The 18,757-nt window shown below is 42.1% G+C and overlaps 1 protein-coding gene across 1 annotated transcript in view; it reads right to left on the reverse strand.

Annotated features, from left to right (window-relative positions):
- Window positions 1–18,351, reverse strand: part of BMAL2 (basic helix-loop-helix ARNT like 2) — a 53,308-nt gene extending 34,957 nt beyond the window's left edge. The window contains exons 1-3 of the mRNA XM_054718616.1: window positions 18,342–18,351; window positions 11,344–11,494; window positions 2,535–2,692 (exon numbers count right to left, since the gene is read on the reverse strand). Coding sequence (XP_054574591.1) covers window positions 2,535–2,692; window positions 11,344–11,494; window positions 18,342–18,351 — 319 coding nt within the window. The remainder of the gene's footprint in view (window positions 1–2,534; window positions 2,693–11,343; window positions 11,495–18,341) is intronic.
- Window positions 18,352–18,757: the final 406 nt, after the last annotated feature.

The following is an 18,757-nucleotide window of genomic DNA, read 5'->3' on the forward strand; positions in this document are numbered from 1 at the left end:
TCATCGGTCAACTGTGGTGAGACGAGCACAGAAATTAAGAATAAGCATTTAGACACCATCACAGAAATAATGTTCATGGCATCCCAGCCCATGAACATTTTTCCAATAACCAACTGTGTTATTTTTTTACAGGGGGTGGGGGTAGGGAACACGTGGCCTTCACCCAGATAGTTTGAGAAGCACTGCTGTAGAGTGTAGTAAAAAAAATAAATAAGTAAATAAAAATATTTCACCATCCTTCTTTCTTTAAGGTAATTACATACAGACCAAAATAACATGATCTACACACAGCCTCTGATGATCCAATGTCTCTGGTCGGGGCGAGTTGGGGTGCACTCTGGTAAGAGTGCTGGAATGCAGACAACTGTGGCGCACTCCAGACATCCTCACTTTGGCTCTGAAGGGCCACTGGTGAAATCTATGCTCTGTTCCAGAATCCTCTCTCGGTGTAGACAATGTCTCCTGCCTACTCTCCTCTCACTCATTCCTCCACTGTAACATTTATGCCATCAGATTTTACTGATCTCTTCACGGGTCCATGCCCCTCAACCAGCCATGAACCCTTCCAGCACGGAGATCTTACCTCATTCAATTTCATATCCCCAGCACAGAACAGGAGCCTTGTCAGTAATCAGCTGGTGTTGGTTGAATTAACTGACTCATGGCTTCTCCCTTAGGTCCTCCTCCCTCGGGACATTGCAAATGTGAAAATTATTGGGTAATTTTAGGTTTGCAACCAAATGACCTCAGTTGAGCCTGCAAATGTTCATTTGCTAAAAGATTTAAGGGAAATATTGCATGCAACTTACGCAAGACCTAGTAGTAGGTAAAAGAGAATCTTATTTATGTCATTTCACAACAGACTTATACAAATAAGACCACCAGTCATGCTCCCAACAGGAAGCCCGCCAGGCAGTATCCCAGCACTTGAGCTGCCCTGCTCGGCACTGACAGAATCAAGGGCTGCACTTTCTCGTCCCCAATGCCTCCTCTCCAGATCCGCACAGAGTCCTCGGGTGGGAGCGCATGTGCCATTTTTCTACCATATGTGGAGATCTAAGGAAGATGATTTAAAGTATCTATTTTTACAACTTGCACAAGTTACTATTAAACAGGCCTTTAATAGCTGTCTGTAATGTTACTTCCTAATTTGTATATGCTCGCCCTCCCCTACCTCGGTCAATGAGAATGGATTTGCCAGGATTTTTTTTGTTTGTTTATTATGAAGTAAGATCCTCTTTAGGCTCCAGTTTTCACTGGAAGTCTAGGTTAACACTGTTCTCCCCTAAGTCCCTTGGCCAAGTCCCTCTAAACAGATTTTCCTTTTCCTGGAATGCAATGTAGGAGGACAAAGATCTAATTAAGAACCTTGGTCATCCTTTGTTTATTCCTTTTCTATAACTTTTTTTTGGGTGTTTTGTTTTTGGTGGGGTTTTGTTTGGCTCAAAAAAGTACCAAATTTCACTATAATCTTTTAGATCTTCACAAATGTGAACTTTCAGAGTCTCCTCTGTGGCCTGTGGCTCACTCCCCTGCTACGTCTTCTCAAAATCAATTTGTGTCGTTAACATTCCCGTATCTAAAACTCAATTCTATTTCCATCATACTGCTCCTCCCCCAAGTTGGCCTGGGGTTACTCTCAAACTCGGATGCGATTTTGACCAGATACATGCACGTGCACACACACACACACACACACACACACACACACACACACACACACCAATTTAAAATTCAAGGTCAAGTTGGGGAGCTGCTTGGGTCAGAAATGACCATGTAAACCCAAGAAGCAATAGCTAAGGACCTCCTTCATCCAATGTCTAATACCAGTGAGAACCCCTTAGAAGAGGAAGGTGTGATGCGTTTTAAAGTATATTTTATTGATTTTCTACAGAGAGGAAGAGAGAGGGATAGAGAGTTAGAAACATTGATGAGAGAGAAACATGGATCAGCTGCCTCTTGCACACCCCCTACTGGAGATGTGCCCGCAACCAAGGTACATGCCCTTGACCGGAATCGAACCTGGGACCCTTGAATCCGCAGGCTGATGCTCTATCCACTGAGCCAAACCGGTTTCGGCGTGATGCGTTTTAAGGTCCTATAGCTTATAAATCTGAAGTTTTAAGAGAAATTGGCTGAATTTAAGAAGATTTTCTTTTCGAAGAATGGAAATCTGCCAATAACTTAAAACTATAATAATACATTTCAGAACTTCTAAAATACTGAGAGGCACCTAGGGCAGGCATTACTATCTTTGTATTAAATACATGGGAAAACAAGTAGAAATGTAAAGACTTTGCAAATTCACACGTAGCTGAAGATAAAGCCTTCAGCAGAACCGAGTTTCCTGACAGCCAAATTAGCATCTTCTCCACATACAGAATATGGTCAAGCATCAGATTAATGTCTCCAAAGCTGAAAGACACCTTTGCATAGCATCTCAATAGCCAATAACAAGAAGCCAGACCAATCAGAGAGCTCAGTGACAGGGAGGATGTCACAAAGCCAGGTGTGGAGGCCATGTTCAGACTCACCTTTTAGAGACTTGAAGTGCTGAACGGCCATTCTTAAAACGGTCAGTTTGTCCAGCTTCCGTGCCATGGGCTTGCACTGGGGGATCATTGCAGACAGTTCTTCAATCAGGTTGTTCATTTTATCTCTCCTCCGCTTTTCAGTTTGGCTGTGAGCTTCTCTAAGAAGGAAAAGAACCTCCTTTACATTTCACATGCAGCAGCCCCACAGTGACCCGGAGGCGCGAGCCGGAGCCTGCGTGGAGGCAGCAAGTACACACTGTTCTTCCCACCCATGGCCCTGCCGGTGCTGTCCGGGGAAGAGGAAGGAGCTGCTGGGAACAGGAAGCGCACGTGAAATTCACAGTGCTCTCAACCCCAGCCACTACCCTTGCGCCTTCCTTACCCTACCTTATATCCTGACACCTTCAAGAACTAAGACCTTTGTCTGAGAGCCAGGATGGGTGGTATTCTTGCTTCCCTCCAGTCTTACAGGAAGATGGGTTGCCTTCTATTCAGAGCTCACTCCTCTGTGATATTCGCTTAGGCGGTTATCAGCGTCGTAACCGCATTCTCTTCCATAGCTCTTTCTCAGGGGTCTATAATGTGCTCCAGTCTCTGCCCCCTGCAAACACCCTTCCCCTAGTTGCAGGGTTGTTTCCTTGCTACTGCCTTCTTCTCAGCCAGCTTTGTAAAGGTGCGCAGTCTCCACTCAATCTCTCGTTTCCCAGGCACTTCTCCAGCTATTGAAAGTGAACCTTCCATAATCCCCGCTCCATGGACACTATCCTAGCAAGGGTAGATTCCTTGGGCCACCCTTATCTTATGCGACCCCTTGAACTTGACGCTGCTGACATTCGTCATTCTTCATCTGGCTTCGTGACGTCTCCGCACCTCCATCCTCCCTGCTCGGCTCAGTCCCCTTAGTCTCTCTACTCCACACTCTTCGTCTACCTTTCAACACAGGTTTCTCCAAAGTTTTCCCACTTGGCACCACTCTTTTCTCACCCTATAGCTTTACCCTAAGAGATCTCCCTCCCTCAGAACTACTCATGAGCTACTTACTTTTAAATGCTTATTCGTTACCCAGTTCCTGACTTTTTAAAAATGTATCTTAATTGTTTAAAGTTACACAGATGAACCTTTTCCCTCATTGACCCCCTTCTAGCCTACCCTCTCCCCTCATCCCACGTGTCATGCATATCTTCTATATATATATAAAACCCTAATATGCAAATAGACCGAACGGCAGAACCACCGAACAACAACTGGCCGCTATGATGTGCGCTGACCACCAGGGAATGCGCACGGAACATGGCGGGCGTCGGCCACGGCGGGATGGTGGAGCAGGTGAGCGCGGGCACCACACCAAGGCAAGACGCCGGTTGCTGTCATTAGGGAGAGCCTCTGGTGGTTACTGAAAATTCTTTGTTCCCGTGCGCACACCACAGTCCCACCTGGCGCTCACACCTGCTGCAGGCGCTAGTCCCACTGACACCCACTGCCGGCGTGGGAGCCGCTGTTTGCACCCGCTGCCTGTGCCCAGAGCCAGGCCCAATCACTCGGCGCCTTCAGCAGGTACGAGCGATGGCTGCCAGCCCAAGTTGCCCCTCAAGGCTTCTCCACCTCCCCCTGCTCCTGAGGGGCAATCGGGGCCAGCAGCCACCTCTCCCACCCGAAGCCGGCGCCAGAGCCTCCGCTCACACCCGCTGCCAGCACCCGGCACCAGTCCCGATCGCTCCGCCCCGTCATCGGGTGTGAGCTATGGCTGCGGGCCCCAATCACCCCTGAGGGCTTCTCCACCTCCCCCTGCTTTGGTTAATCTCTTTGGTTAATCTCTTCCCACCCATTCACCCACTCCCTGCCTTCCCTCTGAGATTCATCAGTTTATTTTGTTCTTTAGATTCCACATATGAGTGGATCATGTGATACTTGACTTTCTCTGACTTATTTTGCTTAGCATGATACTCTCCAGGTCCCTCTGTGCTGCCTCAAATGGTAAAATATCCTTTTTTGCTGCTGCATAGTATTCCATGGTGTAAATGTACCACAGCTTTTTTATCCACTCATCTACTGATCGACACTTACAATAGCTCATTGCACTAACCCAGAAAGCCTTGTAAACTCATGTTCCTTCTTCTAGTGTCTTCCCTTTCTAGTCTATCCTGCCCACTACTTCCAGAATTACTACTTCTAAACAAATCAAACCAGCTAAGCCCATTGCATACAACTGCCAAACTGCATTTCTCCGCTGCCCAAGAGTGGCCAAACTCCCTAATGACACACCAAATTTCTCCATCCTCATTTCTCCATCCTCTGCCTCATCCTTTCAACTCGTTTCACCTCTCCCTGTCTTTTCCCTACAGCTCCAAATGTCATACAGCAGCAATGCCCAACAACCTGCAGTCCTCAAACATGCCACCTCGCCTCATGTCTTCTCTATGTCTTGCTCTTTACTAGGCTCAGAAAGTCTTTCCCTTCTATATTCTTGGGGAAAATGCTACTCCTTTTTCAAAGCCCAGCTAAGGTATTCTTCTGGGAAGCTTTCTTTGACTACTGTACAATTTATCACTTCCCTCTCAGCTACCTCAGTACTTTTTATGCCACTACTATATTTCATCAAATCTAAGCCACAATCAATTGTAAGATGCACTAATATTTAATGCATTACAAGGAGAGAGAAAAATGCTGCCAATTTAACAGGAAAATGACAATGATGATAAGACATTTTTCACAGATTATAAAAGGTAAGGGGAACTGTACATCTTAAATTTCACAAATTAGGCTATTTTACTCTTCATATTTAACTGTAAACATTTGTCTGTTTCTCCTCCAACACTCAGACCAGGACTTGTATGTAAGAAGAGTTTAGGGGAAACAACCTAATAGGAAACAAGATAAGTAAGTAGGAGACCTGCCTTGATCTATTTTTATAGGAACTTTAAAATACATGAAAGGAAATGTAATTTTTCTACATGGAAGTGGGAAGAAGCACTGATGGAGACAGATGGAGCTAACCTCACCCACAACCATTCACTCTTGGGCAATGCCACTCCTGGAACAAAATATGTGCTTTGCGTAAACTGGATGGAATGTGAATTATATGTGTGTTTGCATAAAATTTAATTATCTACTCATACTTTGGCCTACTCACGAGCAATTTTTAGGTTAAAAATTCTATGATTAAAAGAATGTGATAGTTACCCTCTTGCTAGAATGGTCACCTCTTCTTTCTACCAGTATTACCCATCAGAATAGACAGCAGTAACAGAGAGAGATGCCTGATTCCAGGAATGTAGAACAAAGGAAGGATGTTATGCTCTCTCTCAGCTAGGGTTTTGAGGGAGGTGAGAGCAAGGCCACTGAAGAGAGCAATGAAGGATAATGGTGGAAGCTAGGGAACTCAGAGAAAGGCGAAATAACCAGTTTTTTTAGTAAGGTAGGTTAGTTGGAGGTGAAATGAAAAGATTTCCAGGGGATTTTATTAAGGAAAGGCATATGTATCCAGAGGCTAGTTTCTGCTTAATAATTTATCAGGGCTCTGGTTCTTAATTCTGTATGCTGTTATTGCCACTCTGAATCATGTCAGTGTTTGGGAAAATTATATCAGTAAAACAGAGTCAATGGAGAAAAGGCAAAGCTGAGATCTGGCCATGCTGTCAGATGTAGGGGAAAAAAATGTTGTTGATGTTGAAACAATTGACAAAAAATTCATGATGATGGATTCCTAATCAGATGTTTGCTGTAATTCCGATTTGTTTACAGCATGAATCAGCTTTTCCCCAGCGGTGAAAGAAAATATTAGTTCTTAATGAACAGCTACTCTAAGAAAAATTCAAAGACACATAAGCCAAAATGTTATTCAAACAGATAGAAAAGAAAGGTAAGAGGTAGCTGATAATCACTACCTCTTACAGCATAAGGTGAGAAAACCCTAATATTCATGAATCCATTCTCCTGACATCACCTTTGGCTTTGGCTGAAGGTGTGCATGTGTGTGTGGCCTTTCCGGCCCACCATGGACCATCCATACAGTTCAATGCCCCTGAAGGGCTTCATTTTTACTTGTTCGCCACCTTCCATTCTACAAAAAGCAGGATAAAATTTCAAACTCCATGAAACAGCTTTTCAGTAATTCTTGAGGAATAAAGATGAGATTAAGTCCAATCAACCTAATTTCCTATTAAGTCTTTAGTAACAGATACAATCATGAGCTCCTAATGACCTGAAATGATTTCCTGTTACATGAGCTGAATGAAAGCCAAGAAGCGCACCTTCTCTGTCAGGGTAACAACTACGTTAACTGACAACAATAACTGGTGCCCTAGTTAAAAATTATCCCATACCAATATATTAAGAATATAATTTTATAGAAATAGTTATTCTTTTTAAACCAATTGATGGCTTAACCAAAAATTTTATAGTAGCTGCATTAGAATAGCCTGAAAATGCATTTAAAGTCTCAGACCTTTAATCAAAAGGAATTTATTTTGCCTAAAAATTCATCTGAATAAGAAATATTGAAAACTGAAAACTTTGATCACTTGCCAATAATATTAATTATCACATTAGTATATTCTGCTAGGGAATATACTATATGTACATATATGTGTGTATAAATATTTATATCTAAATATGCATACATGTGTTTGTATTAATTTGGAAATTTAGTCACCAGCCCACTTCCGAAGTGAAATACACTAATGGTGATAGAATACTTCCCACATTAACAAATTATTTCCAAATGTATTGTTTTTCTGAAGCGTCATTTGAAAATTCAGGAAAAGCACCCATAATCTCACCTGGAAATAATCACAGTTAATATTAATGGGTCTCCTTCCAATCTCTTTTTAAACATGTATTTAAATACATACAAAAAAAGAATGCAAGCTTCCCTGAAAACTACTTCCATTGCATTTTGAATAAAATGGAGGCCTGCTCCCAACCACAGACAAATGAAATTGAAGGCAAATACAATCAAAACATTCTCCAGATTTGCCACTTTTCCTACCTTCTTCCTTTTGAAACTTTCTTCCTTTGGTTTCTGAGATACTACTCCCACTGTAGGGCCAGGTCTTCTCACATTTTGGGTAGGATTCCCCTTCTTCCTTTACTGTGTTTAGGCTCAGGTACCAAAGTATACACAAGTATCCTCAGCCCCCGAGTGGCTGCGCCCATGCCAATCACCACACCTGCTTTCTGTGCATTCGTGGTGTCTGACTCTTCCAACCTCAACCCTCATATCCAACCGACTACTTGAAGATCCCATAAACATCGCATTATCATTGTGTCCAAAACTGAATTCTTCGTCTTCCCCTCAACCTCATGGAATGATACCATCATCCATCTGTCCAAGTCAGAAAACTCAAAGACACTTCTTATTTTCCTGCTCTCCCTAACAATCATGAAATCTAAAGAGATTCCATCTTTAAAAAATGTGTCATAATATGTCCCTCCCTGTCCAGGCCCTTCCTGTCCAGGGCCACGCTCTCAATACCTAATTCCTAGTAAAAGTCTCTCAGCTGTTTCCTCTACCTGCTGGGTTTTCCTCCTTCAGCCCATCCTCCATGCTGTTTCAAGTGATCCTTTGAAAATGGATCACTTACTAGGATAGCTTTTTGTTTTTTTAATGGAAAGTAACAAGTGTCAGCAAGAATGTGGAGAAATGGGATCTTTCGTACACTGCTGGTGGGAATGTAAAATGGTGTAGCCACTGTGGGAAACAGTTTGGTGGTTTCTCAAACACTAAATATAGAATTACCATGCGACCCAGAGTTCTGCTCCTAGGTATGTACCCAAAAGAACCGAAAGCAGATACTTGTACACCAATGTTCTTGGAAGCATTATTCACAATAGTCAAAAGGTGGAAACAACCCAAATGTCCATCAGCAGATGAATGGATAAACTAAATGTGATATATACTAACAATGGAATAGTATTCAACCATTAAAAAGAATGAAATTTGCCGAAACCGGTTTGGCTCAGTGGATAGAGCATCGGCCTGCGGACTGAAGGGTCCCAGGTTCGATTCCGATCAAGGGCATGTACCTTGGTTGCGGGCACATCCCCAGTGGGGGGGCGTGCAGGAGGCAGCTGATCGATGTTTCTCTCTCATCGATGTTTCTGGCTCTCTATCCCTCTCCCTTCCTCTCTGTAAAAAATCAATAAAATATATTTTAAAAAAAAGAAAAAAAGAATGAAATTTGAGCCCTAGCCGGCTTGGCTCAGTGGGTAGAGCGTCAGCCTGCGGACTGAGGGGTCCCAGGTTCGATTCTGGCCAAGGGCACATGCTTGGGTTGCGGGCTCGGTCCCCAGTGGGGGGCGTGCAGGAGGCAGCTGATCAATGATTCTCATCATCATTGATGTTTCTATCTCTCTCTCCTTCTCCCTTCCTCTCTGAAATCAATAAAGAAATATATTTTAAAAAAAAAAAAGAATGAAATCTGAAAACATTAGGCTAAGTGAAATAAGCCAGTCACAAAGGGACAAATACTGTATAATTCTACTTATATGAAATATCTAGAAGAGGCAAATTCATAGAGCTAGAAAGTAGGCTAGAGGTTACCAGGGACTGGGGGAAAAGGGGCATGGAGAATTATTATTTAATTAGAGGCCCATTGCACGAAATGTGTGCATGGGGGGGGGGGGGGGTTGTCCCTCAGCCCAGCCTGCACCCTCTCCAATCTGGGACCACTCGAGGGATGTCTGACTGCCCATTTAGGCCTGATCCAGGTAGAATCGGGCCTAAATGGGCAGTCGGACATCCCTTTCACAATCCAGGACTGCTGGCTCCCAACTGCTCACTTGCCTGCCTTCCTGATTGCCCCTAACCGCTTCTGCCTGCCAGCCTGATCACCCCCTAACCACTCCCCTGCCAGCCTATTTGCCCCTAACTTCCCTCCCCTGCAGGCCTGGTCCCTCCCAACTGCCCTCCCCTGCTGGCCTGATTGCCTACAACTGCCCTCCCTTGCAGACCTGGTCCCTCCCAACTCCCCTCCCCTGCTGGCCATCTTGTGGTGGCCATCTTGTGTCCACATGGGGGCAGCCATCTTTGACCACATGGGGGCAGCCATCTTGTGTGTTGGAGTGATGGTCAATTTGCATATTATCCTTTTATTAGATAGGATTAGATAGAATAGAGGCCTGGTGCATGGGTGGGGGCTAGCTGGTTTGCCCTGAAGGGTGTCCTGGATCAGAATGGGGGTTCCCTTGGGGTGTGGGGTGGCCTGGGCGAGGGGCCTGTGGTGGTTTGCAGGCCGGCCATGTCCCCCGGCAACCCAAGCGGAGGCCCTGATATCTGGGATTTATTTATCTTCTATAATTAAACTTTGTAGCCTTGAGCAGAGCCAAGCCTCCTGCTTGCTCCATGGCTGCCTCCATTTTTGTTGGGATTTATTTATCTTCTATAATTGAAACTTTGTAGCCTTGAGCAGAGGCCTGGGCCCGCCAGTGCAGGCAGAAAGCTTGGCTTCCTCCATTGCCGGGGGCAACCCAAGCCTCCTGCTCTCTCCGTGGCCGCAGCCATCTTGGTTGGGTTAATTTGCATACTCGCTCCTGATTGGCTGGTGGGTGTGGCTTTGTGTAGCTGAGGTACAGTCAATTTGCATATTGCTATTTTATTAGATAGGATGGGTACAGAGTTTCAGACTGAGATGATGAAAAAGTTTTAGAAATAGACAACGGTGACAGCTGAACATTAAGTGGGACTAATGCCACTGAATTGTACACTAAATGATTAAATGGCAAATTTTATGTTATATATTTTACTACAATAAATTTTACTGCAATAAAAACGTTTTTAAAGTACAAAGGCAAGAAATTTTAAGAAATGTAATCGGAAGAAAAGTTCTCATGCTTAAAATCCTTCCATTTTTCTTAACCACATTCAAGACAATTTTGAGATTCTTTTGTTCAGCGACCTTCAGGATCTAGTCCACGTTTATCCCTCAAGTCATAGCTCACCCTCCTCCACGTGCACCCTCTGCTCTATGTGACAACCACTTGTTTCCAGATTAGCAGTATGCTTTCCAAGCATCTTCTCTACTTCTGCTCTGAATCGCTCATTCCCATTATTCATTTAAAATGTAGTGTATCTCAACATCTCTAGAAAGCTGTCCTTCATTCCTGATCCCAATATTATTTAAATCCCCAACTTTCTTTGTTGCCATAATACCTAGGATCTCTAGTATAGCAGTTCTTATGATGTGTAAAATTAGTTTTATCTTTTTCATTTGTACAAGTTTCTGGGGCCTTATCTGTATCTCTCCCTTCTAGTCTACTCGATGTCACATAGTAGGTACTCAATAAATGCTTAATGACTACATTCCAGGGAATCTTCATCAATAACCCCTTTAAAGAACCAATTCTCCATTCAAAACCAACAGGGAAGAAAGGGTAAACATTCTTATACATTCTTCTTTGTTTAAAAATATCTAATACTCTGAGGCTCCCCCAACAAAATCAATTTCATATCTATTGACTGGTTTTCATGCCCTGAGTCTAGGAAGGATGCTATATAAATGATGAATAAGGTGAGAAGCAAATTAGGAAGACAAGTCTCTCGCTGTGACCATAAACATTAAACAAATTAACCTTAGGTTGTTATGTCTTCCAGACTCCACTTGACCCTCCTGGATATCTAATAACTTTCAGATCTGGACTGAAAAGTGCCAGGTCAGTCAATGACAGAGGTGGCAGTTGGATGGATAAATAATTGCCCCTATCCAAATGCTACCACATCTAATAAATAAAATTAATGATTTAAAAAGTAATCTTGTTCTTTTTGTCCCTAGAGTCAAAGATTTTATGGGGTTAAAGGAACAAATTCACTTACTGGGATAGATCCAAATCATTTCCTTTTCGTTTTCTTGGGAACTCGCTCATGTGTGGGCTGAAGGATCCAACAGCTATTGGTTTTGCCCATGTGCTCATATGATTGGAAACCATTGGAGCAATGAACTGGTTGTCTTCTATCCATACTTTACCTATGAGAGGTAAAAAGATAAAGCACAATCCTATATAATAAAAGGCTAATATGCAAATAGACCGAACAGCAGAATGGCCGGTCGCTATGATGAGCACTGACCACCAGGGGGCTGCCCCCTGGTGATTAGTGCACTCCCACAGGGGAAGTGCCACTCAGCCAGAAGCCGGACTCACGGCTGGCGAGCGCAGCGGTGGTGGTGGGAGCCTCTCCCACCTCTGTGGCAGTACTAAGGATGTCCAACTGAGGACTTAGGCCCGCTCCCCCCAGACATCCCCCGAGGGCTCCCAGACTGCAAGAGGATGCAGGCCAGGCTGAGAGACCGCCCCCCCCATGCACAAATTTCATGCACCAGGCCTCTAGTAAGATATAAAAAGATAAAAGCACAATAAGATACCTAATTTTAAACATTAACTTTTACTTTATATATATGTCCATATCACACATTTTAAATGGTTTTTCTGTCTTAATAATATCAACTAAACAACATAACATAGAATAATTGTGTACATGTAAACATTAGAAATGTATTTGTTAGTCCATACTTTTAAATTTATTTTCTCAATCTAATTGTTAAAAAAATGAATATTGAAGAAAACATGGAAAACACAAAGAAAGTAGAAAGGGGGAATACCAAATTTCACAAACCAATGTTACTATTTAGAGATTTCCTTTTAGAATATCCCTATAGTTATCATTAAAGTAATTGAAAGCATCGTGTATACTGTTTTATTTATACATCATTGTGATAACTTTACAGTGTTATTATAAATTCTTTATAAAATTATTCTAATGGCTGCATAATACACCATCATGTAGATGTGTCATAGCTTTTAACTACTCTGCTGCTGTTAGAATGTATGTTTTTTATTTTTCACCATCACAAATATGTATTGTGATACATAAAGCTTTTTATCTACTGGTTATTTCTTTTGAAAAGCATCCCAGAAATGACTTGACAAGGTCAAGGGACAAGAATATTTTAAACCCTGAATTAATAAATATGACAGTAAAACCCTTTTTGTCTAAAGTGTGTTTTTGTCTAAAGTGTGGTTTCTTACACGTTTTATGAAATATAAAAATCAGAATCAGTAACTAAAAATAATCTATAGCCCAAATGTGAGCCTCCTTCATATATTAACATGCATATAACAAGTTTAAACTCATTTGTATCCTGAATTATATGTTGAAAACATATAAGCAATATTTTACAAGAAGAGTGTAATCAATCTATAACAGTGGGAGAGTTTTGTGTTTTTTTAATATATTTCTTTATTGATTTCAGAGAGGAAGGGAGAGGGGTAGAGAGATAGAAACATCAATGATGAGAGAGAATCATTGATCGGCTGCCTCCTGCACACCCCCTATTGGGGATCGAGCCCACAACCCAGGCATGTGCCCTTGGCCGGAATCGAACCTGGGACCCTTCAGTCTGCAGGCCTACGCTCTATCCACTGAGCCAAACTGGCTAGGGTGCGAGAGTTTTAATATATCTCTATCAGTAACTGATAGTTTGAGCATTCAGGAATAATGACGTAAAAGATCTAATCCACACAATGAACAAGCTTGATATAATAAACATATAGAGGCCATTCCAAATCCCGTGTTGTTTTAGAGTACCCATGAAGCATTTATAAAAATTGAGAATATACTGGACCAAAACAAAGTAAATCTCAACAATTTCAAAAGATTGATATTATACATAAAACATTTTATGACTACAGTGTAATTATTAGATAGCAGTAATAAGTAGAAAAATACTTATATCTTGGGTAACTAAGAAATACATAATTAACTCTTGGGACAAGGAAGAATTCCATGTAAAATTATAAAATATTTTGAACTAAATAATAAAAAATCATACATGAAAATGTGTAGAGACAGTGAAAACACTATTTAGAGGGAAATTTTAACCCTAAATGTTTTTTTTAAAAAAGAAAGGCTAAAATGTAATGAGCTAATAACTTAAGAAATTAGAAATAGATTAGTAAATTAAACTCAAAGAACTAGAAGAAAGGAAATCATTAAAGTAACACCAGAAATAAACAGAAATACAAGGAAGTATAAGTCAAAAAAGCTAAACGTATTCTTCCAAAGATAGGAAAATCTAATAACCCTATGGCAAGATTTTTCAAGAGAAAATGAGGGTATAAACAAATAAAAATAGAAATAAGCATGGAGTCATAATTTTAGATGACCTAGAGATTTGAAAGAAAATAAAATCTCATGAACTACATTATTCTAAAGATTTGAAAATAATGAAAAAATTGCCAGAGAATTTTAACTAACAAAACAGAAGCAAAAAGAAATAAAAACTTGCTCTGGCCTGGTAGCTCAGTTGGTTAGAGCGTGGTCGACAAACTGCAGCTCACAAGCCACATGCGGCTCTTTGGCCACTTGAGTGTGGCTCTTCCACAAAATACCATGGCCTGGGCGAGTCTATTTTGAAGAAGTGGCGTTAGAAGAAGTTTAAAAAATTTGGCTCTCAAAAGAAATTTCAATCGTTGTGCTGTTGATATTTGGCTCTGTTGACTAATGAGTTTGCCGACCACTGGGTTAGAGCATCATCCCAATAGCCAAGGTTGTGGGTTCGATCCCCAGTCAGGGCATATACAAGACACAACCAATGAATGCATCGATAAATGGAACAACAAATCGATGTGTCTCTCTCTTTCCTCTCTTAATCTCCCCTCCTAACCCCCAACACTCTTTTTTACAAAGCTAATATAATTTTGATATTAAAACCTATCTCATTCATGAACAGATACAAAAATCTTAACAAAATATCAGCAAACAAAATTCATAAATATATAAGAAGAATAACCCATCATGACCAAGATAGCTTTATCCCAGGAATGCACGTCTAGTTTAATATTAGTAAATGTTGATCAAAAGGCAACATAAAGAGAATGAAACTACAAGTCATATATTTTGATATATTTTGCTATACATGTAAACAACAAAGAGCTAATATCTAGAGCACATAACGCCTTTACTCTAATAGGACCAACAACCCAACAGAAAACTGAATAAAAGATTTTAACGGGCACTTCAAAAAAGCAATTCCAACTATCAATACACAAATGAAAATATCTCCAATCTCATTACTAATTCAGGAAGATCCAAAGTTATAGTGGTACTACTACATATCCATCCGATCGATGGCTACAATTGAAGAGTGTTGATACCAAATGTGAGGATGTGGAGGAATGGGAAAATCATGCTATGCCGGTGGGACTGTAAATTGCTACCACCACTTTGGAAACCTATTTCTGCATTTCCTAAGAAGGGTGATCACATGCACACAACATTTTTCAGCATTCCACTGCTAGGTACTTGGAGAAATTCTTAATATATCTTAAGAGACATGTACAAGAAATGTATTAACAGCACTGCTTGTAACTGAACAATAGAAATTAAAACCTGAGAAAACTGGAAATTAATTTCCATCAACAGATGGATAAATTGTTTATTCACTGAACAGCATACTAACAGCAATAAAAATGATTGAAGTACTGATATTAACACTGATGAATCCCAAAATAATGCTGGGGAGTAAGAGTTACAGCCAAAAACACAACATGTTTTTAAAAATTTTTAAGTTAAATTGGTAAAACTAATCAATACTTTTTAAAGCAATATCTAAAGAGATTGCTACACTTTACAGAAAAGCAAGGGAACAGTTAACACAAAAATCAGAATTTATTTTGGGAGAAGAAATTTGATCAGTGAGAGACACATAGGGAATTTATAAGGAATTCATGTTCTACTTCTTAGCCTGGCTGTGAATTCTTGGATAGTTGTTGGGAAGAATAATTGTTGGCCAATGATTGTTGGCCACTTGAAAATTAAGTTTCTATTAAATAATGATATCCCAAAACTTCTAAATGGAACCTATTTGCAATCACCAAATACCACATGACATTATGGTTTCAACTCCTAGACTTCATTCTATCTAATAGAGTTTGAATGGCAGAACACCATCTATCTCCACAGAAAAATGGGAATTTCTTATTGATAGCCAATCAAAAAGAAAAATTCACTAACATTGAACCATAGCACACTCTAGCATATAAAATATCAGATCCCTCCCGTCCCTCCACCCTTGAACACACATTCATGCAAGGACACACTTTTGCCCACGGAGTTCAAAAGAGAAATAAAATATTTTGTTTTTTGCCTCTCATTTTAGGGGGCATGATCTTCACAAGTTTCAATCTTACTTCCTTATTAACCTTTAAAATAAGAAATGGACTATCTGTAAACAAACAGAATGATATTCTTCTTTTCACAAAATCAAAATCTGAAGCTCTAAGGGTCTTTATGTTCCCTAATGGGTGAAGTACTGCCCCATAACTAGCTTTGTTCTGTGAAGTCTGGTTACATCAGTAAAAGCATATTCAAAACAGAGTGTTTTCTGTAAACAAAGGGGAAATATGGGTTTAGTGGGATCAATTAGTTCTGGATGAAAGGACCTGTTCTTTGGAAACAACCCAACCTTCATGGAGTGGATTTTTATTTGTTAGAAGGTGATTCCTAATTTAAAGAGTAAAGATTTCTTTTTTCTTTTCTTTCTTTTTTTTTTTTTTTTAGGTAAAATTGGTATATAACATTATATTAGTTTCAGGTGTACAAAGATTTAATTTTTTTTACAGTTTACTTTACTTTCAGTCTCCACATATACTTATTTAGAAGATGAGACTGTGTGTTAGAAACTGAAATTCAGCTCTGCTTTTATATAACTCATTTTGGAGGTTGTAATTTCATAGTTTGATACTGTTTTTCCTCACCAAATTGGGTCACTTCTCAATGATGAAGGTAATACATGTTATTTAACACTCAGTAAAACAACTCAGAATTTAGACTGAACAAAGATACTGTTTTACAAAGGAAGTCTGTGGTTTTATTTTAAATGAGAGGCCAGTGCACGAATTTGTGCACAGGTGGGGTCCAGCTGGCCCCGCCTCAATCGGGGCAGATCGGGGCTGGGCCTGTCAGGAGGAGGAGATGGTGGGAGGTTGGCCGGCCAGCCCGCCCCAATCAGGGCCTGATCAGGGCCGGGCCGGCTGGGGGGAGGGGCTGTGGGTGGTGGGCCAGCTGGCCCTGCCCCCAAATGGGGTGGGGGGGCCAATTGGGGGCCAGTGGCCTGGGGGAGGGGCCATGGGTGGTTAGCCAGCTGGCCCTGCCCCTGATCGGGGTGGAGGGTTGGATCTGGGGTGGGGCTGGGGGGGGGGAAGGGGCTACAGGCTGATTGGGGTGGTGGGGGCCCATCAGGGGCGGGGCTGCAGGAGGTTGGCTGCCAGCCCCACCCCCTATTGGGGGGGAGCATGGGTGGGGCCAGCCTGGGGGAGGGGCTGCGGGCTTATCAGGGGCAGGGCTGGCTGGGGGGAAGGCCGTGGGAGGTTGGCCAGCCGGCCCCACCCCCTGATGGGGCCAGTTCACTGGCTGCAGTGGGCATCATAGTGACCAGTCATTCTGGTTGTTACAGTGTTCCAGTCGCTGGCTTTATATATATATATAAATTCGTGCACAAGGAGGGAGATTGTCCCTCAGCCCAGCCTGCACCCTCTCCAATCTGGGACCCCTCGAGGGCAGTCGGACATCCCTCTCACTATCCAGGACTGCTGGCTCCCAACTGCTCGCCTGCCTGCCTTCCTGATTGCCCCTAACCGCTTCTGCCTGCCAGCCTGATCACCCCCTAACCACTCCCCTGCCAGCCTGATTGATGCCTAACTGCTCCCCTGCCAGTCTGTTTGCCCCTAACTGCCCTCCCCTGCAGGACTGGTCACCCCTAACTGCCCTCCCCTGCAGGCCTGGTCACCCCTAACTGCCCTTCCCTGCAGGCCTGGTCGCCCCCAGCTTCCCTCCTCTGCCAGCCTGGTCACCCCTAACTGCCCTCCCCTGCAGGCTTGATCACCCACAACTGCCCTCCCTTGCAGACCTGGTCCCTCCCAACTGCCCTCCCCTGCTGGCCATCTTGTGGTGGCCATCTTGTGTCCACATGAGGGCAGGATCTTTGACCACATGGGGGCAGCCATCTTGTGAGTTGGAGTAATGGTCAATCTGCATATTAGTCTTTTATTAGATAGGATAGAGGCCTGGTGCTTGGGTGGGGGCCAGCTGGTTTGCCCTGAAGGGTGTCCGGATCAGGGTGAGGGTTCCCTTGGGGCATGTGGTGGCCTGGGTGAGGGGCCTGTGGTGGTTTTCAGGCCAGCCATGCCCCCCCCCCCCCCGCGACCCAAGTGGAGGCCCTGGTATCTGGGATTTATTTATCTTCTACAATTGAAACTTTGTAGCCTGGACTGGAGGCCTGGGCCAGCCACGGTGTGCAGAAAGCTTGGCTTCCTCCATCGCCGGGGAAACCCAAGCCTCCCTCCTGCTCTCTGTGGCTGCAGCCATCTTGGTTGGGTTAATTTGCATACTCGCTCCTGATTGGCTAGTGGGTGTGGCTTGTGGGTGTAGTGGAGTGATGGTTAATTTGCATATTACTTTTTTATTAGATAGGATAGATGAGATTACCATCAAATCTTGATTCACTGGATGTGCATCTCTCTGGTGATAGTAATCGACCTAACAATATTTTAAAGATCCACCATTTAGTATCAACTCCTCAAAGATGGAAATAAATTGTGAGAAATAAGCAGCTGTTTGGCAGTCAGAATAGGGGAGACCAAGTAGCTACTTGATTGAGGTTCATAATTACAAAGGAGTTCAAATTTAGAATTTGACATTGTGTTTGAAAGAGAATATACACATACAAAAACACATGTGCACACACATTCACGGAAATGCAATGGCAGGATGGAAAAAATACTTTTCATACAACTTAAAAACTTTTCTCCCATTACCTTCTTTCATTGCCAGTAGTGAGCTATAATTTTAAAGTTTACATAAAATTTCAATTATCCTCCGAGTAACATTTTGTTAAAAACAACTTGTTCAACATAAACGTTTAAGTTACTTCTTTAAAATATGAAAGTGGACTTTGCTTCTTAACTTCTAAGAGTCCATGCCCAGAAAATCCTTTTGGTATGGTCTATCTACTGCATATTGTTGTGTTTTTTTGTTTGTTTGTTTGTTTTGTTGTGTTTTTGTTTTTGTTTTTTGACAAGTCATTTAACACAACCAAGACTGTTTCTTTAAGATGGAAGTAATTTCTTGAAAACCCCATTAGTTTGTGTTGGGAATCAAATAAAATATTTGAAATGTGTTTGAAAATCGAAAGTTTAGTGATGTTAGGTAACTAGTCCAGCAGAAAAGAGTG

This window comes from Eptesicus fuscus, chromosome 7 (assembly GCF_027574615.1).
Source record: "Eptesicus fuscus isolate TK198812 chromosome 7, DD_ASM_mEF_20220401, whole genome shotgun sequence".
NCBI lineage: Eukaryota > Metazoa > Chordata > Mammalia > Chiroptera > Vespertilionidae > Eptesicus > Eptesicus fuscus.